Consider the following 25108-nt stretch of genomic DNA (forward strand, 5'->3'; position numbering starts at 1 on the left):
TACTTGCCAAATTGATTTTGGAATCTGAGGAGCCACAAACTGCGCTCTCCTCTGCCGTGCAAATTTGGCCACACATTGCTGTCGGGGCCCTGCCGCCATCTTGTGCACTGAAGATCCATGGCTATCATTGGCGCGAAAGTTTGCAAATCCAGACGCAGTTTCTTGCCCGCCATGAAGCAGGCAAGGACAACAAGCAAAGTTATCAACTATATTTAGGCAAATGTCGATGGTAAAGATTCGCTAATTTTGCCAAATTAACACAGGCCAAGACAGAGCTCGAGTCTTACCTGACCATGCTGCTCGGTGATGTCACCAGAAGTCCTTGAGTTCCCATCTCTGTGGTAGCCCATTAGCTACCCGAAGATCCTGCTTGCTGCTGTACTAGCTATAACATCTGACACTCTCATACCGCACTGTTATATTCACATCTTTAGGGGGTTAGGAGGGGGTCAGTGACCACTGGGGGAGTAGGGGGGGTTTATGTTTACATCTCTCCCAGATGTCCAAATTATGCCCTGGACGTATTCTTAAATGTTTGGTTATGGAAGAAAAACATCAGTCATAAGCCTGACCTAGACCTGCCCACACCATGCCTCTAACAGGCCTCCTTGAGATTTAGATGAACTACTGATCAAAGGCATAGATATCTATCTAGAATATATTTTTTAAAAAATAGCGAATTGGAAGGGTTTGACTAGGAAAATGTCTATCTGCCACGTTATGTCACTTGGATGGTTTTCTTTTTTGAAAATGAGCCCCGTAATCTCTTTTAACTCTTTCCTGTCCTTAGACTCACATGCATATTGATTGTATGTTCTTATAGATCAACATTTTTTATTTTTTATTTATTCAATTTTCTATACTATTCTCCCAGGGGAGCTCAGAATGGTTTACAGTGTTCCCCCGCAAATTCGCAGTTCGCGAATCGTTGACTCACTCATTCGCGGCCTGCTCTGACCGCTGCGTGTCAAAGCAGCTCCTGATTGGTGTAGCTACAGGAAGTAGCGGTCAGAGCAGGCCGCAAGTGCTTTTCTTCACCTGCTGGCTGGCGGTCCAGCTGCCCTCTCCTGCCTCCCCTGCCTTTTGACAAGCGAAAAACTGCATTTGCAGTTTTTTGAAATTCACGGGGGTTCTTTGAACAAATTTCAGGGGAGTACTGTAGATGAATTTATTCAGGTATTCCCTGTCTGACCTAGCGAACTCACATTATTAAACATGGTATCTTTTTCCTAGGATTTTAATGATAATCCCCCTGAGTGTAAGCCACCACATTATGAAACAACAATTTGCTCCACCTTGATGATGACAAGTCCTATTTTTGAAAATATACCATGCTCTGATAAAGATGATAACAACAGATTCTCTTATGCAATAGTTGGAGGTGAGTCTTATTTTATGAATTTTTAATCATATGGTTAATTGCATAAAGCACCCTCCTGTACAGTGCTGCTATGCTATGCTAAAGTAATTTATATTCGGCTTTATTCCTTATAGATTCAAAGTGGATTACATAAAGAATTAGGTAGGCCTGGTTGTTAGATCATTTCAAATTTAGGGAGGGTTCGGATTAGAAAGAAGATCAGATTCGTATAGATAAGTTTCTACATTCTGCAGAAAGATGTATGAAGGTGACATTCTGATATTAACTGGCAGCTCGTTCCAAACTTTTGCTCCTAAATATTCAAAAGATAGTTGCTATTGTTTTTAGATTTCATTTTTCGTATTGGTGGAAACAATAGTGTAAGTTTCCTGCCTGCTCTTTCATTGTAATTTCGATGTAATTTCGAAAGTTCTCTGTAATGTCGCTGTCTGTATACAGTCTCTTCCCTTGTAAACCGCTTAGAACAGTTTGTGGTATAGCGGTATATAAAAATAAAGTTATTATTATTATTGTTGCAGCCTCATAGGAACGGGCATCTTTTGCTAATTGCTTCAGGGGATTGCCCATATAGAGATATGAAGACAAGGCAGAACTTGAATTTTATTCTGCTTTGCATGGGTAGCCAATGAAGTCCTTTTAGCAGTGGAGTTACCCGGTCAAATTTCATAGCACCAAAAATCAATCTTGCAGCGGTGTTTTGCAGGAGTTGTAGTTTTTTTTCAGGAGTTTGACAGACATGTCTTCATACAGGGAATTGCAGTAATCCATGAGTGATAGTAGGATAGTTTGTGCTATAATCCGGAAGCCGATGGGATCTAAAGAGGATTGGACAGATCTCAGTTACCTCATTTTAAAGAATGATTTCTTGACTAGTGATGCAATCTGGTCTTCTGTGGTTAACCTTGAGTCCAGGATAAAGCCGAGTCCTTTTAATTTATTTTTTATCTGAAGTAATTCACCGGTACTCAGGGCGAGGTTCGGGACTGGGGCATTTTCATCGTTACTGAACCGTACAATTTTGTTTTTTTGTTTTGTTCAATTTCAGGAAATTATCTTTGGTCCAATTGTCCATGGTAGTGATGTTTTGTGACAGTATATTAAGTGTGTTGGTGACTGAGTCTAAGGCTGGGCATAACAGAAATTAAGCAGATGCAAATTCTCAAAATTGACATATATCAATGACTAATCTAAAAAGAAAATAATTTATCTTTTCTTTACACTGTAATTTTATATTGATAATTTATACTGATAATTTTATATTGTGTTTTATTCCCTGATTGTCCAGCACTTCATGTTGTAAACCGCCTCGAACTTTTATGGCTTTGGCGATATATAAAAATAAATTATTATTAGTGATTTGTTTCTTTCAAATCTTCTCATTCCCCGACTCTGGTTCTGCTTCCCTGTGCATGCAGCACTGTTCTGTGCTATCAACTCTGTTTCTAGGGCCTCCTGTCTATTTACTATTACTTTTATTCTTTTTCTCCTCCTTAATTTTCTGCTCTATATCAATCTTTTACATTCAACTTTCTTCAATTTTTCATCCTTCATGTCAAAATCTATCTAGTTTTCATCTCTGCCCTTCTCTTTCCTTCCCCTCCGTTCAATAAGTACCATCTCCTCCCATCTCTTTTCTCCTCCATCCTTCTCCACGAGCACCATCTCCTTCCATCTCTTTTTCTCCTCCACTCTTCTCCATGAGCACCATCTCCTTCCATATTCCATTCCCTCCATGGGCACTTCCTTTCCCACTATCCATGGTCCACCATTTCTTCCCTTTTTCTTTCCTCCCCTCCTTCTCCCCATCACTCCACTCCATAATCACCATTTTTCCTTTCCCATCCCCTCCATCCATGGTCACCATCTTCCTTTGTATTTCTGTCCTCTATTACTAGCATCTGTCCCTCTTAAAAATCCACACAAACACACACACACACATGTCCACCACAATCTCTCTCTTTCTTCTGACACCTCTTCCTACATTTCTGAACCTTCACACACACTCCCCCTTCCACCAGTCCACACTCTCCTACTTGTCCCTCTCAGTCATAGTAACATAGTAGATGACGGCAGATAAAGACCCGAATGGTCCATCCAGTCTGGCCAACCTGATTCAATTTAAATTTATTTTTCTTCTTCTTAGCTATTTCTGGGCAAGAATCCAAAGCTCTGCCCAGTACTGTGCTTAGGTTCCAACTACTGAAGTCTCCGTCAAAGCTCACCATCTACACCAGCAACTAAACAGCCATATACAGACACAGACAGTGCAAGTCTGCCCAGTATCGGCTTTAGTTTGTCAATATTTACTATTATTTTCTGATTCTAGATCCTCTGTGTTCATCCCACACTTTTTTGAACTCCTTCACCATTTTCCTCTCCACCACCTCTCTCGGGAGCACATTCCAGGCATCCACCACCCTCTCCTAAGAAGAATTTCCTTACATTGCTCCTGAGTCTCCCACCCCTCAGCCTCAAATTATGCCCTCTGGTTTTACCATTTTCCTTTCTCTTGAAAATATTTTGTTCTACATTAATACCTTTCAAGTACTTGAACGTCAGAATCATATCTCCCCTGTCCCTCCTTTCCTCTAGGGTATACATATACCAGTCTCTCATCATATGTCTTTTGGTGCAAACCTCCTATCATTTTCGTTGCCCTCCTCTGGACCACTTCATGTCTTCTTATATCCAACCTTTCCTTTAATGATGTAATGCTGAAGGCATGCTGCTTCTCTCACCCACCCAAAGCCTCTGTCTATATCCTCTTGCCTCCTCTGACAGAGCTTCCTGTTTCTGGGACAGGATGCTACAGAGAGAGAGAGGCTTTGGACAGGTGAGGAAAGCAGCATGCCTTCAGTACCACAGCATTAAAGGCAAGATCGGAGAGCTGAAAGGTCGTAGGAGAGTGAGAGAAATGCAGACAGCAAGAACTTTGGCCTTCCACTCCAACAGGATATCTTCAATGGACCCCAATGGTGCTACCCAGAGCCTCTACTCCCTTGTCCTGTACCCAAAGTTGCCAAGGGTTCGTACCTCCACAGTTACGTCCAAGTCGTGGGTGCACAGTTCTGCCTTCCCCATATCAGGAGCTCTTCGAGCCTCTACCCAAAGCAGCCGGGCTGTCCCAGGACCTGGCAGCTAGTATCTGCAGCCCAGGTGAGCAAGAAAATGGAGAAATGCTGGTTGGTTGCAGGTGAGGGAGAGAGACCTGTGTTAACGTGCATTAAAATTTTAATGTTCATTAAACATTTAATATGTTAATCGCATTATTAATGTGTTAAATATGCAGTCCTAGTTGAAAGCCATGAGCAACTTTGCCTCCACATTTAAAAGAGAAATAAGACAGTAAGAAGAAGGTTGCATGGGGTCTTTCCCTGGTTTAAGCAATATCACAATCTTAGCCAATTGGCGCAAAGAAGGCATAGATCCCCCATCTACTATTTATTAAACATGCGCATCAAAATAGGTGTAATATGGGCTATATCTTATAGAATTCATTTCTAAGTCCATCTGGTCCCGGGGTCTTGCCCAATGGACTTTATTAAATAGCAAATTCTACCTCATCCTCAGAGAAGTGGGGATCCATCAAGCCCAGTAGCCCGTTCTCACATTAGCCAATCCAGGTCACTACTACCTGGGCAAAACCCAAGGAGTAGCATGCTACCGATACAGGGCAAGCAGTGGCTTCCCCCATGTCTTTCTCAATAACAGACTATGGACTTTTCCTCCAGGAACTTGTCCAAACTTTTCTTAAAACCAGCTACGCTATCTGCTCTTACCACATCCTCTGGCAACGCGTTCCAGAGCTTAACTATTCTCTGAGTGGAAAAAAAAATTCCTCCTATTGGTTTTAAAAGTATTTCCCTGTAACTTCATCGAGTGTCCCCTAGTCTTTGTAATTTTTCATGGAGTGAAAAATCGATCCACTGGTACCCGTTTTACTCCACTAAGGATTTTGTAGACTTCAATCATATCTCCCCTCAGCCGTCTCCTTTCCAAGCTGAAGAGCCCTACCCATTTTAGTCTTTCCTCATACAAGAGGAGTTCCATCCCCTTTACCATCTTGGTCACTCTTCTTTGAACCTTTTCTAGCGCCACTATATCTTTCTTGAGATAAGGAGACCAGAATTGAATGCAATACTCCAGATGAGATCGCACCATGGAGCGATACAGGGGCATTATGACATTCTTAGTCTTTTTTTTAATAATTCCTAGCTTCCTGTTTGCTTTATTGGCCACAGCCGCACATTGGGTAGAAGGTTCCATCGTATTGTCTATGTTGATACCTAGATCCTTTTCTTGGCCGCTAATCCCCAAGGTAGACCATAACATCTGGTAACTGTGATTCAAGTTATTCTTCCCAATATTCATCACTTTGCAGGTGTCCACATTAAATTTCATCTGCCACTTGGACGCCCAATTTCCTAAGGTCCGCCTGGAATTACAAAAAATGAACAAGGTTTTCAACCAATGAATGATATTACCCCAGAAAGACACCGAGGCCTTCTTTTACTAAGGTGCGCTAAGCGTTTTAACACGTGTTTAGCCCCACGCTAAATCAACACGTGTGCTAACCGCTAATGCGTCCATAGGATAACATGCATGCGTTAGCATTTAGCGCGTGCTAATATTTACTGCGCCCTAAAAAGCATAGCGCACCTTAGTATAAAAGGAGGTGAATTGTCAGAGCCTGGGTGTCTGAGGTCTTTTTTCCTTTATTCATTTCACACCATTGGTGTGTTTTGACTTTTTTATATATATTTTGGGGGGATTGGTAGAAACCCATTGGTGAAATGAAACTTTGCTGTGGCACTGTCTACCAAGGCTATCACCATGGTAGCCTCTAACTGTGCTTATCAGTGAAAGAAAGATAGCAAGGAATGCTAAAAATATGATTAACACAACGTAGTTTAAACTATCTTGTGAAGGAAACTGTTTCCCCTCCCTCATTTTATAAGAACATAAGAATTGCCATATTGTGACAGACTGAAGGTCCATTAAGCCCAGTATCCTGTATCCAATAGAGGCCAACCTAGATCCCAGGTAGCAAAACAGATTCTATGCCACTTATCCTCAAGTCATCTCAATAATGGCCTATGGACTTCCCTTTTAGGATTTTATCCAAACCTTTTTTTAAACTCCACTAAGCTAATTGATTTCACCACATTCCAGATTGAGTTTATTTTCTCTGGTTTGTTTTAAATCTACTACTTAGTAGCTTCATTGCATGCCCCCTGGTACTCGTATTTTTGGAAAGAGTAAAGAAGCGATTCACATCTACCCTTTCCACTCCACTCAGCAATTTATAGACCTCTATCATATCACCCCTGAACTTTCTCTTCTCCAAGCTGAAGAGCCTTAGCTGCTTTAGTCTTTCCTTATAGGGAAGTCATCCCATCCCTTTTATCATTTTTGTCACCCTTCTCTGTACTTTTTCTAATTCCACTATATCTTATTTTGAGAAACAGCAATCAGAATTGCACACAGTATTCGAGGCTGAACCATAGAGTGATACAAGGACATTTAACATTTTCATCTTTGTTGTCCATTCTTTTCCTGATAATCACCAATCTGCTATCTACGACCACAAATTACAAAACCTTCAAAAAAGAAACTAAAACCCTACTCTTCACAAAAACACATAAAACCTGTTTAACACGACCAATTCCTTCCCTAACTCCAAGTACCTCACACTCCACCCATATCTAACCAAAATGTCTCTAATTACCCAACATGTTACTCCTTAAGTTCTCGACAATTCTTATGTAAGGCTTACGACAATTCTCATGTAATGTAACAACTCTTGTAACCTTCTGACAACTCTTGTGTAATCCGCCTTGAACCACAAGGAAATGGCGGAATAGAAATCACTAATGTAATGTAATAATTCCTAACATTCTATTTGCTTTCTTAGCCACCACTTCATATTGAGATGCGTGTTTCAACGTATCCTCAACAATGACACCTAGATCCTTTTCCTGGGCAGTGACTCCTAACACAGAACCCAGCATCATATAGCTGTAGTTTGGGTTCCTCTTTCCCACATGCATCACTTTGCACTTGCTCACGTTAAACATCATCTGTCATTGATGCCCAATCTTCCAGTCTCACAAGGTCCTCATATATCAACAAATGGTTTCCAGGTTTCAAAATTGACTGCATCGGAGTTGACCAGATTATAGTTATGACAGTGTTGATCTTAGCTAGAAGAAACCGAGATATAAATATGAAAGCAACACATTTTTAAGCACATCCACTGAGGAAGCCATATGGGTGAAACGGTGCGCCAAAAGTTGGGAATAAGTCAAGTGCTTGGTTGACCATTATTTGGCAGCTTTGTTGTTCATAAAATGTACTGAGTTAGTCCAATAAAAAGGGATTACCTTATTTCCTTTGTTTTATTTCTAAATATTACCTTGTTCAGTACTGTGAGCGTTATGAAGATAACCTTAAGCAAATAGATAAAATCATTATTTATGCAATGAGGTTTTTTTGACCAATGAGAATATTCATAGCCCTATTTAAAGTGCCTTACTTGCTACTAAGCGTGATTTTCCTATATCTTAGGCACCTGAAATGTAGGCCTTTAAAACCCTCGCCTAGATTTCAGGCACCTAAGTCTGATTGACACATGGCTGCTGCCTATTTTTTAGGCAACATTTATAGAACCAGCCCCTAAGGCGTCTTGAGCCCTGGCTAAAGTGTCTTGACCCCAGGGCATTTGAGGTCTATTCCCCTCATTTGTTTAATTTGACTATTTGGGTCATTTTACATTGATCCGTTGATCTTAGCTATAAGAAACCAAGATATAAATATTTTTTCACTTTTACTCACAGGTAATATCAACAACCGTTTCAGAATAAGAAATGGTGCACTTTACCACAGTGGCTTCTCTTATAACCTTCAAGACGTGTATGACCCCTTGACTTTTGAACTCTTGATCGAGGTAACTGATGACCCTCCTCCTCGGCTCAGCACAACAGTAGCAGTAATTGTTCGTGTGATTCCATGTCCAACAACAATTCTTACCACCACACAGAAAACAACGGTGAGGGGACATCGTGCCATCTCCTCTGTGTTCAGTGTGCATAGTCATTACATGGTCATCATTAACATAGGTGACAACGGTGGTTCTTTTAGAAGCTCTATTCTTGTTTCGAATGTCCAGTTTATAAAACCAGGATAAAACTGTAATATGTCATATGGTAAGGGAGTGTGGTCTGGGTGTGTTTGGTGTGGGGTCAGGAAGAGGCCAAAATATGGATGCTGTGGCAGGGACTCCTAGGTGGCCTCTAGGGACCCGCCTAGGGTACCCTATCACAAGGTCAAAAGCTGAAAAAGTGACCTTTAACACCACTTCTGCAGTGTCTCCCAGGCCCACTGTGGTACAATTCCCCTGAAACTTCTGGAATTAAATTAGGCCAGGGGTAGGCAATTCCAGTCCTCGAGAGCCGGAGCCAGGTCAGGTTTTCAGGATCTCCACAATGAATATGTATGAGATGGATTTGCACGCACTGCCTCCTTGAGATGCAAATCTATCTCATGCATATTTATTATGGATATCCTGAAAACCTGACCTGGCTCCGGCTCTCGAGGACTGGAATTGCCTACCCCTGAACTAGGCAAACAAAACGGCATACCAAAAATTCTTGGCAAAAAAACATTTTATTTCTGTCTTCTCTGTTCACTCCAGTTCATGTCAGGTAGCCTTGTGAACCCTCAAAACATTCAATTAAGCACCCCAGAAACACTCCTCAAACAGAAAAACAAAATCCAATTTACAGTCCACCAGTATCAGGCATAATCCTAGTCCATCTGAATTAGAGAATGGCACGGGGAAAAAATTTGTCCCCATCCCCTTGAGCTTGTCCCCGTCCCATCCCCGTTCCCGTCCCATCACTGCGAGCTAGGTCTCCATCCCCACATATATTCCCCACCAAAGTGTACAGTATCTGTTCCTCTCCACTCCCCTTTGCCTGGTCCAGCAGTTCCCTCCCTCCCGCTGTGGTCCAGCAGCTCCCTCCCTTCCTTCATCCCTCTTACTTTTGCTGGCTTACTTACAGGAAGTTGTTTCAGAGGAGGACTTTCCGGCAGCCGTACGCAACTCCAAGGTTCCAGCGGCATATTAAGATGAAAATTAAAGCAAGCCAGAGAAGGGGAAGGGAAAGAGGGAGGGAGATGCCTGGACTGCAATTGGGAGGAAGGAGGGAGGGGGCTGCTAGACCGCGCAATCTTCAGCACGATCCTCAGTTCCACGAGACGGTGAATGGCCTTCTCCCTGTACCCGCAGTGAACATTTTTTTTTATGTCCCCGTTTCGGCGGGTTAACAATCACCGTGTCATTCTCTAATCTGGATTATCCTGCTCCAATGCAAAAGAAAAAAAAACCCCAAACAGTTTCTTCTTTTGCTCCTTTCACAGCTAACTAGGCTCATTAACTGGACTGGTAATGAGCCCAAATTTACTACACAACCTGTTCTGTTCCCACAGCTATATGTTTGCCATTCAAAAAAAACAATACAGCATTTCTTTGCATAAGCATTTCACACACATAGAGCGTTAATAAAGGCAGGGCATCGGGGGAGGGGAGGGAAGGGAAGGAGACAGATGCCAGACCATGGGGCTGGGTGGGAAGGAGGGCAGGAAAGGAGAAGAGAGAGATATTAGACATGCCCTGTACCCTGTCCCGCCTACCACTAGACCACCAGAAGGGTACATTTGGTTCAGAATATTTTTTCTTGGTTTTTCCTCCTCTACAGGTGGGTGCATCTTATGGTCAGGTGCATCTTATGGAGTGAAAAATACGGTAGTATTATTATGGGGGTGTAGTCTGGGGCAGAGATGGGGCGGGTTCTGGCCCGTGACGTAGCCTTTGTTTTGGATTTTGACCCCTTAATGTGATTGAATTTGACATCCCTACCCTAATGTAAGACAGACTGACAAGACCCTACTCCTACAGGGAGGAAAGCTGCACTAGTGAGTATTACCTGCTGAGAAATTGTGCTCAAACTTGGAAAAAGGTGTTATTTGGGATTAAATAGGTAATTTCAGTGTATTTTTATAACACTTTGCTTAACTAACAAAAGCAGGTTATATTATAGTTTAGCAGTTCAAGTTACTTTCTGTAGCAGTTAGGGGCTGATTCTACAAACTGGTGTCCCGATTGTAGGTGGCGGTAGGCGTCCTACAGCCATCTTGCAGCCAATTGTGACGTACGCAGGCCAGAAAGAATGCCTGCACTGTAGGCATTTGTCACAGCTCTAGGGAGAAGGGTAGGGACACTTAAGCTTGCCCAAGGTAGGGCGTGGGCATGATTTTGCCCAGAAGTGTCCTTGGGCTTGTTTAAGCATCTTTACGCATCTTCCTAGAGCCGTGAGAAATGCCTGAAATAGAGGCCTGCATTTGAATTCTAAAAGTAGATGTAGCTGGCTGAGCTGATCACAGCATAGGAATCCTCAATCAGCTGAGCCGGCAGGAGGAATACCCACTCCCTCCTGCCTGACAACTCACCTCCCCCCCGTGTTGCTCCTGACACTCATAGAGTTCCTATGAGCATCGGGAGTAGCGCAGGGCAATCAGCATGGCTCCCTGCGCTAATAATTGCTATCACAGTTTAATAAAAGGGGGCAAATGATTTTGACATTTTCCCTTGATGCAGGCATGCTACCTAAACCTGGCCAGCCATGTTGGATTTTTAATTTAATTCTTTTTATAATTTTATCTGTTTTATATACCGTTGAATAGATTCAGTTGACCTGCCATGGCCCCACCCCAAGCTCAATCTCTTTCTCTTGCAGACAGAATCAGGCAATTTTTTAAGGCATTTTTATGCATATAAATGAACATTTGCTATGAGAAAATGCTTCTAGACCAGCTAACTCCTGTTCATACTTTATCCACGGTCCATTTCTCAGTGATTGATTCTTGGTCTTCTGTTTTCAGACCCAGAAGAGAGAGCCCCAAATTGTCACTCTGACAGAGTTTTACTGGGCACCAGATCCCTGGTTTGTAACAGTAATGACCATTACAGGAATCCTTCTGTTGGCAGCCTTAGCGTTCCTGATCTGGAAGATTCTGAGCAGGTAAAGGACATGAAGTAAATTAAGTCACACTGGAAGTATTCAAATTTGTCAGTACAGTAAAACCTTGGATTGCAAGTAACTTGGTTTGCAAGTGTTTTGCAAGACAAGCAAAGTCTTGCAATACAAGAACATACAGTATACACGTGTCACATCATCACAACTGAGCCGATGGTTCTTCTCTCTCTGACGCTGCAAGAATGTAGTGACTGTTCTAAACGAGTGGGGTCTTCCAATACGAGTATGTACAGTATTCTGTATTAATGTTTTGGTGTTGTGGAACGAATCGTCTGAGTTTCCATTATTTCCTATGGGGAAATTTGCTTTGATATACGAGTGCTTTGGATTACAAGCAATGCTTCTGGAACAAATTATGCTCGCAAACCAAGGTTTGACTGTATAATTCAACTAAAAGTCACGTACTATTTCAGCAATTCAGGAATCTTCTCCGGTATCAGCAGGGCCCTCTTCTGGAACTGGGCATTTTTGTGATCCCCAGTACTAAGTGATGATCCCTTATATGCAAGAAATCAAAAAAACGATTGGGCCACCTACGTCAGTCTTAGAAATTGCTCTATCAGTTCAGACAGTGTTAGACATGTAAAGAGCATTCACTTAATCAATCAAAAAAAATGCAAGATAATGCACCTGGGTAAGAGAAACCCGCGTAGAACTTATGTACTAAATGGTGAGACCTTGGTTAGGACCACGGCGGAATGCGACCTAGAGGTGATCATTAGTGAGGACATGAAGGTTGCCAATCAAGTGGAGAAGGCTTCCTCCAGGGCAAGACAAATGATGGGGTGTATCCGCAGAGGTTTCGTCAAAAATGACAAAGACTAGGGGACACTCGATGAAGTTTCAGGGAAATACTTTTAAAACCAATAGGAGGAAATTTTTTTTCACTCAGAGAATAGTTAAGCTCTGGAACGCGTTGCCAGAGGATGTGGTAAGAGCAGATAGCATAGCTGGTTTTAAGAAAGGTTTGGACAAGTTCCTGGAGGAAAAGTCCATAGTCTGTTATTGAGAAAGACATGGGGGAAGCCACTGCTTGCCCTGTATTGGTAGCATGGAATATTACTACTCCTTGGGTTTTGGCCAGGTACTAGTGACCTGGATTGGCCACCATGAGAACGGGCTACTGGGCTTGATGGACCATTGGTCTGACCCAGTAAAGCTATCTTATGTTCTTATGTTTCTTCTCTCTGGGAGAGGGGCTAATCATAGATACAAACTCACTCTATATGTCCAGAATCCTTAATCCATCTCAATGCAACTGTAAGTTATTGGTTTGTTTTATTTTGTCATCAACTGTATTAAAGAAAGAATGGGATTAAGGATGAGAGTCAATTTTCAGTAATAAGCAGGGTTTAAGTACATAACACTGATTTTAGGAGCATACTCAGCATCTAACACTGAGTTAAGTTCAGAAGATCCTGAGACCCCACTTCAGAAGACTTCAGTTGATGGGACTCATGGGGATCTCTGTCTTTCAAGTAGTGTTAAAAAACAAAGAGAGGAGATCAAGTTTTTGGTTCTAAATTTGTTCTAAGCTGCAGTGGCTGATGGGGCATGGGTATGATTTAAGAGGCCTTCCACTGCTTTGGCAGAGGCATACTGGAGTTTTCTACAGAGTACCAGATCCTTATACTAGTGAGGTCACTGGGAAAAGTCAGTTTCTCTACCTCCCTCTGCTGGTAGATGGGGGAATGCAATCTGCTAGTCAGGATGAAGAAGCTGGACTAAAGGAAAGGAAATTAACAGGTATGACTAAATTTCACCTTTTGCAACAACATAGTTAACTAAAGCCCCTGCCCTGGGCCTAACAACATTCACTCCGTTGTTTCAGACCACTCAGTTCCTCAAGCCACGATTTATCCTATTCCTGTGTTTTCACATGCAAGACCATACAAGAAAATGGTACTGATGGTTCAGCCAATGCTTTTGTGAAATAAAGCATTTGAACATGAGCAACAAATAGTAAGTCATGGAGCAAGGAGCCAGGGAACTTTGGAATGGATGGAAGATGACACTCTGCTGAGGAAGAAATTCTTTTGCATGCCATGGTGAGACCTTTTCTACAGGGTGGCCCAGGGCTAGCTGCTAATAATTGTTATTTTTGCAATGAAAAATTAAACTGTCATTCTTTTTTTATTTCATTATCAAAATAAAATAAAATGAAAGTAGATCCCTGTAAGAGATGTTCATCCTCCAGATCTCAAAGATGTATGAATTAAACAAAAGAAAAAGGCCAGGTCCTGCAAAATCTGTCTGGGTTTGTTCTCCCTTCCTGATGCTCAAAATTACAGCATCCTTTGGTTATTCTTAAATTAACACAAGCTCAGCAAAGATTCTCGCTGGCATTGAAGAAAAATGAACTAAATATGTCGAGATTAGTCTGTCCTGATGTGCTGTTTTTTTTTTTTGTTGTTCCAGGACCACCTACTGCATGACAACCCCAAAGGAAGCTTCCCAGCCCCTCTTACAGAATAAGTAAGCTCTTCTTTTTAATCCCTTAAAAGTCAAGTGGTTAATCTGCTAGAAATTGGCTGGCCTGGACAGTTTTAAATTAGAGAAGCTATCAGACAGTAAAACTATCAATAAGCAATATACAGTAACTGCTAACATTACTCCAACCACATACCAGTGGCATAGCCAGACAGTCAATTTTGGGCAAGCCTGAGCCCACAGTGGGCAGACATCTCTCTCTCTTTCCCTCCTTTCCCCCCACCCCCTCAGCCTGTGCAGCAGATTCTCTCTCTCCCACCTTTTCCACCCCCCCCAGCCTGTGCAGCAAATTCTCTCTCCCACCCTTTCCAGCCCCCCAGCCTATGTAGCAAATTCTCTCTCTCCATCCTTCCCACACACCCCAGCCTGTGTAACAAATTCTCTCTCTCCCACCCTTTCCAAACACCCCCAGCCTGTGCAGCAAATTCTCTCTCTCTCACCCTTTCCACCCCCCCCAGCCTGTGCAGCAAATTCTTTCTCTCTCTCTCTCTCTCTCTCGCTCCCTCCCTCCCTCCCTCCTATCCATCCCACCCCTACCCCCAGCCTGTGTACCATTTCTTCAGGTCACTGCAGTGGTTCCTACACGCTGCCGGTAGCTGACCAAGAAGCCTTCCCTCTGATGCAAAACACAAACGCATCAGAGGGAAGGTTTCCAGGTCACCCACCAGCAGCGTGAACAAACAGCTGCTGATGGCCTGTAGCTACTGGGTGGTCAGGCCAGAAACCAGACTGGCAGGCCAGACCCACCCATGGCTACGCCTCTGCCACATACCTATACAGCAGTGGTTCTCGACCAGTGTGTTACAATACATTAGTATTTGACAAGCACCCAGGAGGTGTGTCGGGGAGGCCAGTCAAAGCAAAAAGCAGCAGTTTGGAGGACAGATCAGTAGCAGGAAACACTGCCTGGTGGCAACCGATGCAGCTATGTAAGCCTTGATGTTATGTTGCTTCCTGGATTCTGTAGGAAATGAACCACGCTTGACAGGCTTTCACTTCCAGAGCGCAGAGACACCAGAACTGAAAAGGTTGCTAATTGTGGTTTGTTGGCTACACAACCCCAGAAGGAGCACAACGTCAGACTTTGTGCAGCTACATCTCCTGCCAGTAGGCTGTGTTTCTTGCTGCTGGTCTTCTCTTCAAACCACTGTCCTGCTGAACACTGATGCTGCATTTTTTTGAGGACACTGACCTGATTTACCATAGGGATGAAGGGGAAGGGAGAGAGGATAGGGATTACTGAACCATAATGGGAGAAGGGAATGGGAAGGTAGAGGGGTATGGAGTTTCTGGACAGTAGGGTGGTGGGGAAGGGATTGGGGACAGGAAGTTGTTGTACCCATATAACTTCCAGGCCTTGTCCTAAAGTGTGCTGATTGTACCTCCCAACTCCTAGTACTTCCCAAACCTCCCCCCCCCTTTTGATCTTCCTCCCTCCTACCACCCTGAGAAGATCACAACTCTCCCCCTGGATCATCCTCCCTAGGGTTAGCATATTTTCTGGAAGGAAAATCTGGACCCACGGCCATGCCCCCAGGCCCACTCGGTTCCACCCACATCATGCCCCCAGCCCTACCCCCCTTAAGCTGTTCAAGTGGCGGGACAGCATGCACGGATGCGATGTGATGACGTCATGCATTGCATCCATACATTCGCGGATGCCGTCCCAACGTCAGAAGCTTTTCAAGACCCGACAAAGTGCCGGGTTTTCTTCCCTCTCTAGTCATTTTGAGTAGACAGTCAAACCTGTCAGGAGCAAGGGGGACATCAATTCTGATCACCAAGAATAGACCACCAGGAATTGGGCAGGTAGGCCTACCAAAAGCAAGAGGCGTATCCTGTAGTCACTCAGCCAGCACCAGTGCCTCTCTACGCCTCTTCTCTTCCAGCACCCCCCATTGGCAACTCAGGGCTCCGTCTTTAAGGCCTTCGCGCATGCGTGGATGCTGACGTGATGATGTCACACTGCGCATGATGTCATCATGTCAGCATCCACCCATTTCTGGATGCCTTTGAGCCGCAGCCCCCAGTTTAGTATGCCATGGCTTCGGAAAGTTTGCGAGATAGTGCTGAAGAAATTCGATCACGTCACACCTTCTTATCGACTTCTGCATTGGCTGACAATGGAGGCGCGTGTGAAATTTAAGTTTGGCTGTTTTTGTTTTAAGGTTTTATTTGGGTTAGCTCTTAAATATATAACTGACCTTTTTTCTTTTTCAACCAATAGACACAAGAGAAGCTCACACTTGAATTTTGTTTCCCCACCGGTTAGAGGATGTAAACTTAAAAAATATTATCAACATCTTTTTTCGTATCAGGGGTAAAGATTTGGAAAAACTGCTTTTGCTTACTAATACTTATGAGGAATTTAGGAGACACCTAAAAACATATTTGTTCCTGAAGCACTTAGCTAGCTGATTTCAAAATTTTATACAATGATTGATTTTTAAGGTTTTAGTTATGAGCTTTTAGCTTTGTAAGTTTTAACATAACATAACATAAAACTCACTTGTATACTGCAAATACCATTAAGTTCTATGCGGTTCACAAAGACTAGTAATACAAATGGCTAGACATCCGATTTCTAACTTCCGAAGCGTTCCCTGAAAAGATACGTTTTTAAGGCACGTCAAAATTGTTGATATGAAGTTGGGAATTTAAATATATAAGTTAAATCCCTAGTTCATGAGGCTGCCTGAAAAGATAGTAGTCGTTCCTGAAATTTCTTGAACAGTAAAACCTTGGATTGCAAGTAACTTGATTTGCAAGCGTTTTGCAAGACAAGCAAAACATCTGATTAAATTTTAACTTGATATACAAGCAAAGTCTTGTAATACGAGTACATACAGTATTCACACGTCACATCACAACGGAGCTGATGGTTCGTCTCTCTCTGACGCTGCAGGAGTGTAGCGACTGTTCTAAATGAGTGAGGTCTTGCAATACAAGTGCGTATAGTATTTTGTATTAAAGTTTTTGGGTGGTGGAACAAATCGTCTGAGTTTCCATTATTTCCTATGGGGAAATTTGCTTTGATTTACAAGCATGCTTCTGGAACGAATTATGCTCGCAAACCAAGGTTTGACTGTATTTAAGAAGGGAAAGAAAACAATGAGTGAGTTTTCCTAGGATGTTTAGAATTTGTGATAATAAGAGAGATTCCATTAAGATACTCAGTTAGTGCATTAAAACAAATACAGCCCAGCTTAAATTTAACCCGCGCCTCAACTGGAAGCCAAAGCAGTCGACGATAAAAATCAGTAACATGGCCATACTTCTTTCAATTGAAAATCAATCTAACTGCTGCATTCTGAATTATGCGTAGTCTATGAAGGTTTTTCCGAGTACCTACAAGATGAATAATATTACAATAGTCCAGCATAGAACTTTACGGTCCTGTGGTATATAAAGTTTCAAGTTTATTTAAAAAGTTTTATACCGCCCACTCGAACCTTCTAGGCGGTGTACAAAAATGCCATAACAATATGGCAATTAAAATGCAATATAATCCAAAACAAACCGAGGGAAAAGACAATTTTTCCGGACAAAGACGAACGGGAAGAAAGGATTGGAACTACAATTGATAGAAAGAAAGACAACACTTAAAGGGAAGAACAAAAGGAGGGTGAACTGTAAGTAGAAATCTTTCTTAAATCCAAGCCATCCTTAAAAGGACAGTTTAAGTTACAAAGGCATCAAGGAAAAGGAATGTCTTTAGCTGTACCTTAAAATTGATAAGTGTTGTATATTCGCGCAAGTAGTAAGGGATACTGTTCCAGAGAAAAGGAGCGTTAACGGAAAAAATTGTAGTCCTCATTATACTGATATGTTTCAATGAGGGAACAGTAAGGAGATTATGAGCAGCAGATCGTAGGGTCCTTTATAATATTATTATTACGTTGGCCGTACTGTCATCCTCAGCTGTGTACTGGAAGTATACTCATTAGTGTTATTCAAATGCTTCCAGAGAACAAGTTGTGAGTCTAGAGACATGAAAACCTTTGGGGCGATTGTCTGTGACAGGATGATTCAAAATCTTACAGAAGAACATCAAATGGAGGATGAGGCACAACTAAGTCAGGAGATTTGGACTCCAACAACAAGAGGATTAAGAACAATCCGGCAGCAGTCAGTGTTTTTATGTCCACTGCGGCTGTATTCCCCAATATTCAATGCTGGGCCATTTCCAGCCATTGGCATCGACTATCCAGTTGTATGTTGGCCACTGAAACTTAGGTGGTTAAGAGCAATACAGTAGACTCTCTGTTAACCAGAACTCTCAAGCAACCAGAAAAAAAATCTAAGAAATACTATAATACTTTAAATAAAAATGAAAATAAAATTAATTTCAAGTGTAAACTTGACATGGCATACCTGAGTACACTCACACTTTGCCTACCACATATCCAGAACAGTTTATGATATGGCATAGTATAGGGTGTAGTGTTAGGCCTATTTTGAATAGTAACTCTCAAGCAACCAGAAACTACATTTAACCAGCATCTCTCAGTCAGGATTTTGCACAAATTACAGCACGGAAACTGTCTTAGCGTCGTTGACTGATCACCTCTTCCATTTGTTTTCTCTTGGAAAAAGCGCACTGGTACTTCAATTCGAACTAAGCAGTGCCTTTGACCTTGTCGACCATGACATTCTAATTAGATGCTTCGATTCTTTTGGCATCTCGGGACAGGTACTAACCTGGTTCACAGGCTTCTTAAAAAGCCGCACCTACCAAGTTCACAGCGATGGAACCTTTTCCCAACCCTGGAGCAGGTAGTAGAGCAGAGTACGACTTTGGGGTTCAAAAGGGGATTGGACGAGTTCATGAAGGAAAAGGGGATCCATGGGTACAATTAGAGGGTTATTATGCAGTACAGAAGGCTGTAAAGTAATAGAATAGTAGAGTAATAGATCACTACAGGTCATTGACCTGGGGGGCCACCGCGGGAGCGGACTGCTGGGCGTGATAGACCTATTGTCTGACTCAGCAGAGGCAATGCTTATGTGCTTAACCCCTGCGGAGTCCCACAGGGCTCCCCTCTCTCTCCCTCTCTGTTCAACGTCTACATGGCATCATTGGGTCATTTGCTATCCGATTTAAAACTGAAATCATACATTTATGCAGATGATACTACAATCATCATCCCCATAACCTTAATGACACAAGAGACTGAACAACTCACTTCCTCCTTTCTCAACAAGGTAGAACAATGGACCACTCAAGTCAAACTAAAATTAAACCCACAAAAAACTAAGCTTTTCCTGGAAAGTCCCAACCACAAACTAACGAATGCCTCTCTGAAATTAAACGGGCTAACCTATCCAATCAATTCTACCATCAAAATCCTAAGAGTCACCCTGACGTTTGAAGACCATACCAATGCCCAGATTAAAAAATGCTTTTGCACCCTCTGGAAACTCCGTACCATCAAACACTATTTTGACTTCCTTTCCTTTCGATTGCTGGTTCAGTCACTAATCTTAAGCACCTTAGACTACTGTAATATCATATACTTGGGATCCTATAAGAAAACCATCAAACGTCTGAGAATCATACAGAATACTGTTGTCAGCCTCATTTATGATCTCAAAAAGTCGGACCATGTAAGCCCGTTCTACATAAAACTTCACTGGTTGCCAATGGAGGCAAGGGTCATCTTCAAATTTGCCTGCCTTTGCTTCAGAAACATAACAGGTTCATCCCCGATCTACTTGTCACACCATTTTGCATTTCCAGGCACCTCCTGCACACGTAACTCCTACCTGTTTGCTTTCCCCTCCCTAAAGGGCTGTATCTACAAGAGATTCCTTGATAGGACACTGTCATTCCAAGTGGGCAAATGGAATAAATATCTAACCACCCCCATTTCTAACACACCCTCCTACCAAGCCTTCAGGAAATCAATCAAAACCTATCTCTTTGACAAATTTCTCTGACTCCTCCTTGTCTTGTTGTATCTCTGATCTACTTATTGGAGGAGTGTGTGGCGCAGTGGTTGGATCTACAGCCTCAGCACCCTGGGGTTGTGGGTTCAAACCCCGCGTTGCTCCTTGTGATCCTGGGCAAGTCACTTAATCCTCCATAGCCCCAGGTACGTTAGCTAGATTGTGAGCCCACCGGGACAGAGAGGGAAAATGCTTGAGTACCTGATTGTAAAACCGCTTAGATAACCTTGATAGGCGGTATATAAAATCCTAATAAAACTTGATTGCATATCCGACTACTCTACCAATGTAATTGACAATATTCTCTGTAACAGCGCTGTCTGTGTACAGTCTCTTTCTCTGTAAACCGCTCTGAACTGCTTCTGGTATTGCGGTATTCAAAATAAAGTTATTATTATTATCATCCCCATAGGTGCCGGTTAACTGAGAGTCTACTGTATTCAGTTCTTAGCAGAAGCTGAACCTGCATAAAAATGGAACTGCTTTTTATGCAGACAAACTTAAGTGGTTATCATACTTGGTGAAGGGCTGAATACTACGTAAGTACCAATTCCACCCTCTGGAATGCCCACAAGTAAGCTTGTTTTGGCTCAGGCGCTAGTCACAAATATTCAACAACAATAACCAGTTAAGTGATTGAAACGGCCAGGAGCTTCTCCAAGCCGTTTAACTCATTTTGAATATCGACTAGAATACTTTTAAGTCTCTTGCCCCCATCTGAAAAATGAGCTAACCAACGATCTTTACATAGCCCTGGCTTGGCCTGCGTGCAGCCCACGGGCTCTTTGGAGTTGGGGTACCCCGCGACCAGGACTCACAAAAAGATAAGACAAATCAGACACAGTCTCTCTCTCGAGCTTGGGCCGGAGCCGGACTTCTTCCGGTAGGCCGGACGACTGCAATTCCAGGGTCTCAGTCACAACGCTCAGCCATCCCCTTAACTCAGGGATCTCAAAGTCCCTCCTTGAGGGCCGCAATCCAGTCGGGTTTTCAGGATTTCCCCAATGACTATGCATTGAAAGCAGTGCATGCACATAGATCTCATGCATATTCATTGGGGGAAATCCTGAAAACCCAACTGGATTGCGGCCCTTAAGGAGGGACCTTGAGACCCCTGCCTTAACTGCTCCTCAAGAATCAGGCAGAGGCTAAGGTGTAACTGAATGAACGGGAGCTCTTTAGTTAACTTGATTGCAGATTTCAAAATCAACTATTTGCAATTTCTTCCAGTGTCGGCAGTTGTTACGTTCACAGGTTCAGTTTTCCCTACAATCACAAATCACATCCAGTTCAATAGAAAGGCATTCATCAAGCACTCTTACTCTCTGTCTAATTTCATCTAATTCGTGGGTCCTCTCCTGGGATCCCCTTGCAAAAAGAAAGTCCTAGAATCACTCCTGCTGTGAAACCTCCTTAGGTTCCCCTCCCCCTCCTGTTTTTTTCCTCCTTTCCTCTCGCTTAGGGTTGCCAGATTTTCCAGTCGGAAAATCCAGACCCCTAGACCGAAGGCCCACATAGTTCCGTCCATCCCCGCCCTGCAACTGTGTGCCGCGGCAAGATTCCGTGTCTGCTGCGAAACACTGGCGAGGACGAGACGTGCCAGCTGACTGCTTACAGGACATGCCTCATGCCTCACCAGCGTAGTAATGGCAGGCTCTGCACACGCGCAGATGTCAATGTGACATCATCGCATGAACGTGACATCATCGCTGAACATCCGCGTACTTCTGGATGCCCTCCAGGCGCAGCACTGAGTTTAGTGTGCCGAGGCTTCAGAAAGTGTGCGGGACACCGTTTTCGAGGTTCATTAGATTTACTGGTCTCTTCACAGGTGGTTTTCCAGTCTATTCCGGTAAATTCACTCAGCCCAGGTACTGCCAAGTTTTCCATCTCACACTGATGTTACTACTTTGGATTCTCAGGGTTTCCACTCAAGCCAAAACTTTTATTTTGTGAGTCTGGGCATGCTTTAGACTGCAGGGACTAAGACAAAACTCATGGGATAAGAAAAAGAATGGTTAATCTACTCGTCTAATTTATGGATTCATGCAGGGAGCTGACAGCTAAGGTGACCAGGTCACCCATTCCAGAAGGGAGACACTTTGACCAGTTTCATCCCAAAGCAGGGTAGATTTGTAGACTATGATTCTCTCCATTGAACTCAGTGCTTCAGGCCCCATAATCCAGGACTGGCCAAAAAATCTCCCTTTTGGGGTGAGGGGACAAAAGCGCGTGAGACTTTGCCGTGCTGACATTGCAGCGCAGACAATTTGGCGCAAGACCCCAGCACGCCGCCTAAAAAGTTACTTTTAAAGAGCCCCGACAGAGGGTGTGGAGGGGGAACCCCCACTTTACTTCATACTCTTTGCGCTGCCATTGGGGGGGTGGGGGGGGTGCAACCCCCCTCATTATGGAGAAAACTTAACTTTTTCCTAAAATAAAATAAAAAAACAACTGAGAAAAAGTTACGTTTACTCTATAATGGAGGGTTCCAACCTCCCAACCCTCCCCCCAAATGGCAGCGCAAAGAGTATGAAGTAAACTAGGGGGGTTCCCCATTCACACCCCGCTTCAGATCTCTTTAAAAGTAACTTTTTAGGCGGTGCGTTTTTTAAAAAAAAAAGTATTTTTATTTATTTATTCAATTTTCTATACCGTTCTCCCAGGGGAGTTCAGAACGGTTTACATGAATTTATTCAGGTACTCAATCATTTTTCCCTGTCTGTCCCGGGGGGCTCACAATCTACCTAATGTACCTGGGGCAATGGGGGGATTAAGTGACTTGCCCAAGGTCACAAGGAGCAGCGTGGGGTTTGAACCCACAACCCCAGGGTGCTGAGGCTGTAGCTTTAACCACTACGCCACACACAAAGGGTCTTGTGCCGATTTGTCTGCGTTGCAATGTCGGCGCACCGTAGTCCCGCACGCAAATGACTATGAACCCCCTTTTGGACTGGGTAACCTGGTCGCCCTAGTGACAGTTCTGGCTTCAGTCCAATAAGTGCATTTTTTATTATTTGGTGTGCACTTTTGACTGAAGTTTCAGTTCCCTGGGAGGTTTCACTTCCTATTGCTTGTGGGGCTCTTTCACTCTGATGTTTGGCTTCCTCCTTCATTGCCTCCGACGTGAGGAAGAACTGCTGTAAGTTCAGGCAGGTATTTCTGAGTTGCCAGTACTTTGTTTGCACTTGGAACAATTAAAACCCTTGAATTAGAGTGTCCTATACATTTTCAGTCTGTATCACCTTCGCTAACCATACATTTTGCTCAGAAACTCTCAGATTCTTTTGCAAGGTAAATACTTTGTCACCACCCCCCCCCCCAGCATAGTAAGGTAATTACTCTGTATATTATCTCATTATGTCTCAGCACAGGAGTTTTAAGAATTATTATTCCTTCTACTGCCAAACACTGAAATTGATCCAACTCTGAGCAACAGGTCCATTCACTACCTCTGTTAATTGGACTGTAGAAGCAAAAAAAAAAAATAGACAGCGCCTCCTATGGGACACTGAACAAAGGGACAGCCAAATATATACTCCTATTTAAAATAAATCCTTCCCCATTATGTTTAAAGACCCAGTAAGGCTCTTCTTATGTTCTTACGTGAGCCAAGTATGATGAGGTTACCAGGATTATTAGGCTACGGCCCCTTTAACTATGCAAACGCGAGTTGTAAGGCCTTTGAATAACACTGACAAGCAATGAAACAGGCCAATAAGTATAAAAATAAAAGCAAGTGGCAGCCAAAGACAAAAACAGAGGTAATTAGATTGTGGGACTTACGCACCCATATTAGGAAGCTCAGAAAAATACAATAAACACTTCTCTATGTTATTGTGAGAACACTTATCTTCAGAGTAGAGAATGACACGGGAACTCATTTTCCCATCCCAGCGAGTTCTTTTCCTGTCCTTGCCCTGTTCCTGCAAGCTCTATCCTCTTCGACACAAGCCTCAAACACTTTAAAATCATAAATGTTTGAGGTTTGTGCAGTTACGGCTGAACTTACAGTAATGGGGCAGGGACAAGGCCAGCAACAAAATTCATGGGGATGGGACGGAGAAATTGAGTTCCTGCAGGAATGGGGACAAATTTGTCCCTATGTCATTCTCTACTTCAGAGTAAACATACAGGCCTGAAGTTATGTCTCTTGAATCACCCGCTAGCAGTAGTAGAGCTGCAGACAACCTGATAGTGGAGAAGATTTTCCCCTGTCTCCTTGGGGACACTGCAGGTCTAGAGGAGTGAACTGAAGTGGTCAAGTACCAGCTTGGATCTGATGAGGTGCTCAAAGAGCTTTTGGATCCTCAGAGATACCTTTTTATACAACTCTGGAGATAAGGTAAACCTATCACTCTCTTCCTGACATCCTGATTTGGGAAAACTCTCCGAATCTCCATTGTACATCACTGATGTTGCAGTTCTTGAAACTCCAGCTCCAAAAGTCTTATGACCTCACTAATGTGAAGAACGTGGCCGATTTTGGTTCCACGGTGGCTAAAGCCCATTTGCCCTCAGAACTTATCCTGGGCAAGAAGTTCCTGATTCAAAACTGGTCAGAAGTTGCATCAACTAAGTGGGCCACAAACAGTTTCTTGCTAAGGAGCAAATTTAGGGAATAGTTCATTGCCACAGTCTGAAGATTAAATGACAGGAGTCTGTCAAACTCTGTATTACAGCTATAAAGACAGGACCACCCCTGTCATGTCATCTGACCTTGATGCTGGAAGTTCATTCAGTGGCTGACACTCAGTTAGAACTCGGATGTAATTTTATCATTGGCATTATCTGCTTTGAAAATGTCTAGCAGGGAGCAGAGGTCCTTAATTAGAAAATAATACACTGCATATTCGTTGAGAACTTGCAATTGCCAGGCCTACAGTCACTTAGTACACAGTTTCAAACACTTCTTAAACTCCCTTGGCACAATTTTCCTCATTTTAAGAAACAAAGAACATATTTCCCTTAAGAACATAAGAATTGCCGCTGCTGGGTCATCATGCCCAGCAGTCCACTCACACGGCGGCCCTCTGGTCAAAGACCAGCGCCCTAACTGAGACTAGCCCTATCAGCATTCGTCCTTGTTCAGCAGGAACTTGTCTAACTTTGTCTTGAATCTCTGGATACATGGAGGAGAGGAGAAACGTTGGACATAGAGTGGAGGGCAGGGAGAGATGGTGCATGAGGA

At 43.1% G+C, this 25108-nt stretch overlaps 1 protein-coding gene across 3 annotated transcripts in view; it reads left to right on the plus strand.

The window, feature by feature from the left end:
- CDHR4 (cadherin related family member 4) overlaps window positions 1-25108 on the plus strand; it is a 99204-nt gene that overhangs the window by 67653 nt on the left and 6443 nt on the right. For all 3 annotated transcript variants that reach the window (XM_033926437.1, XM_033926435.1, XM_033926436.1), the window contains 4 exons: window positions 1234-1381; window positions 8218-8429; window positions 11324-11463; window positions 13897-13953. In XM_033926437.1, coding sequence (XP_033782328.1) covers window positions 1234-1381; window positions 8218-8429; window positions 11324-11463; window positions 13897-13953 — 557 coding nt within the window. The remainder of the gene's footprint in view (window positions 1-1233; window positions 1382-8217; window positions 8430-11323; window positions 11464-13896; window positions 13954-25108) is intronic.

Source organism: Geotrypetes seraphini, chromosome 17 (assembly GCF_902459505.1).
Source record: "Geotrypetes seraphini chromosome 17, aGeoSer1.1, whole genome shotgun sequence".
Taxonomy (NCBI): Eukaryota; Metazoa; Chordata; class Amphibia; order Gymnophiona; family Dermophiidae; genus Geotrypetes; species Geotrypetes seraphini.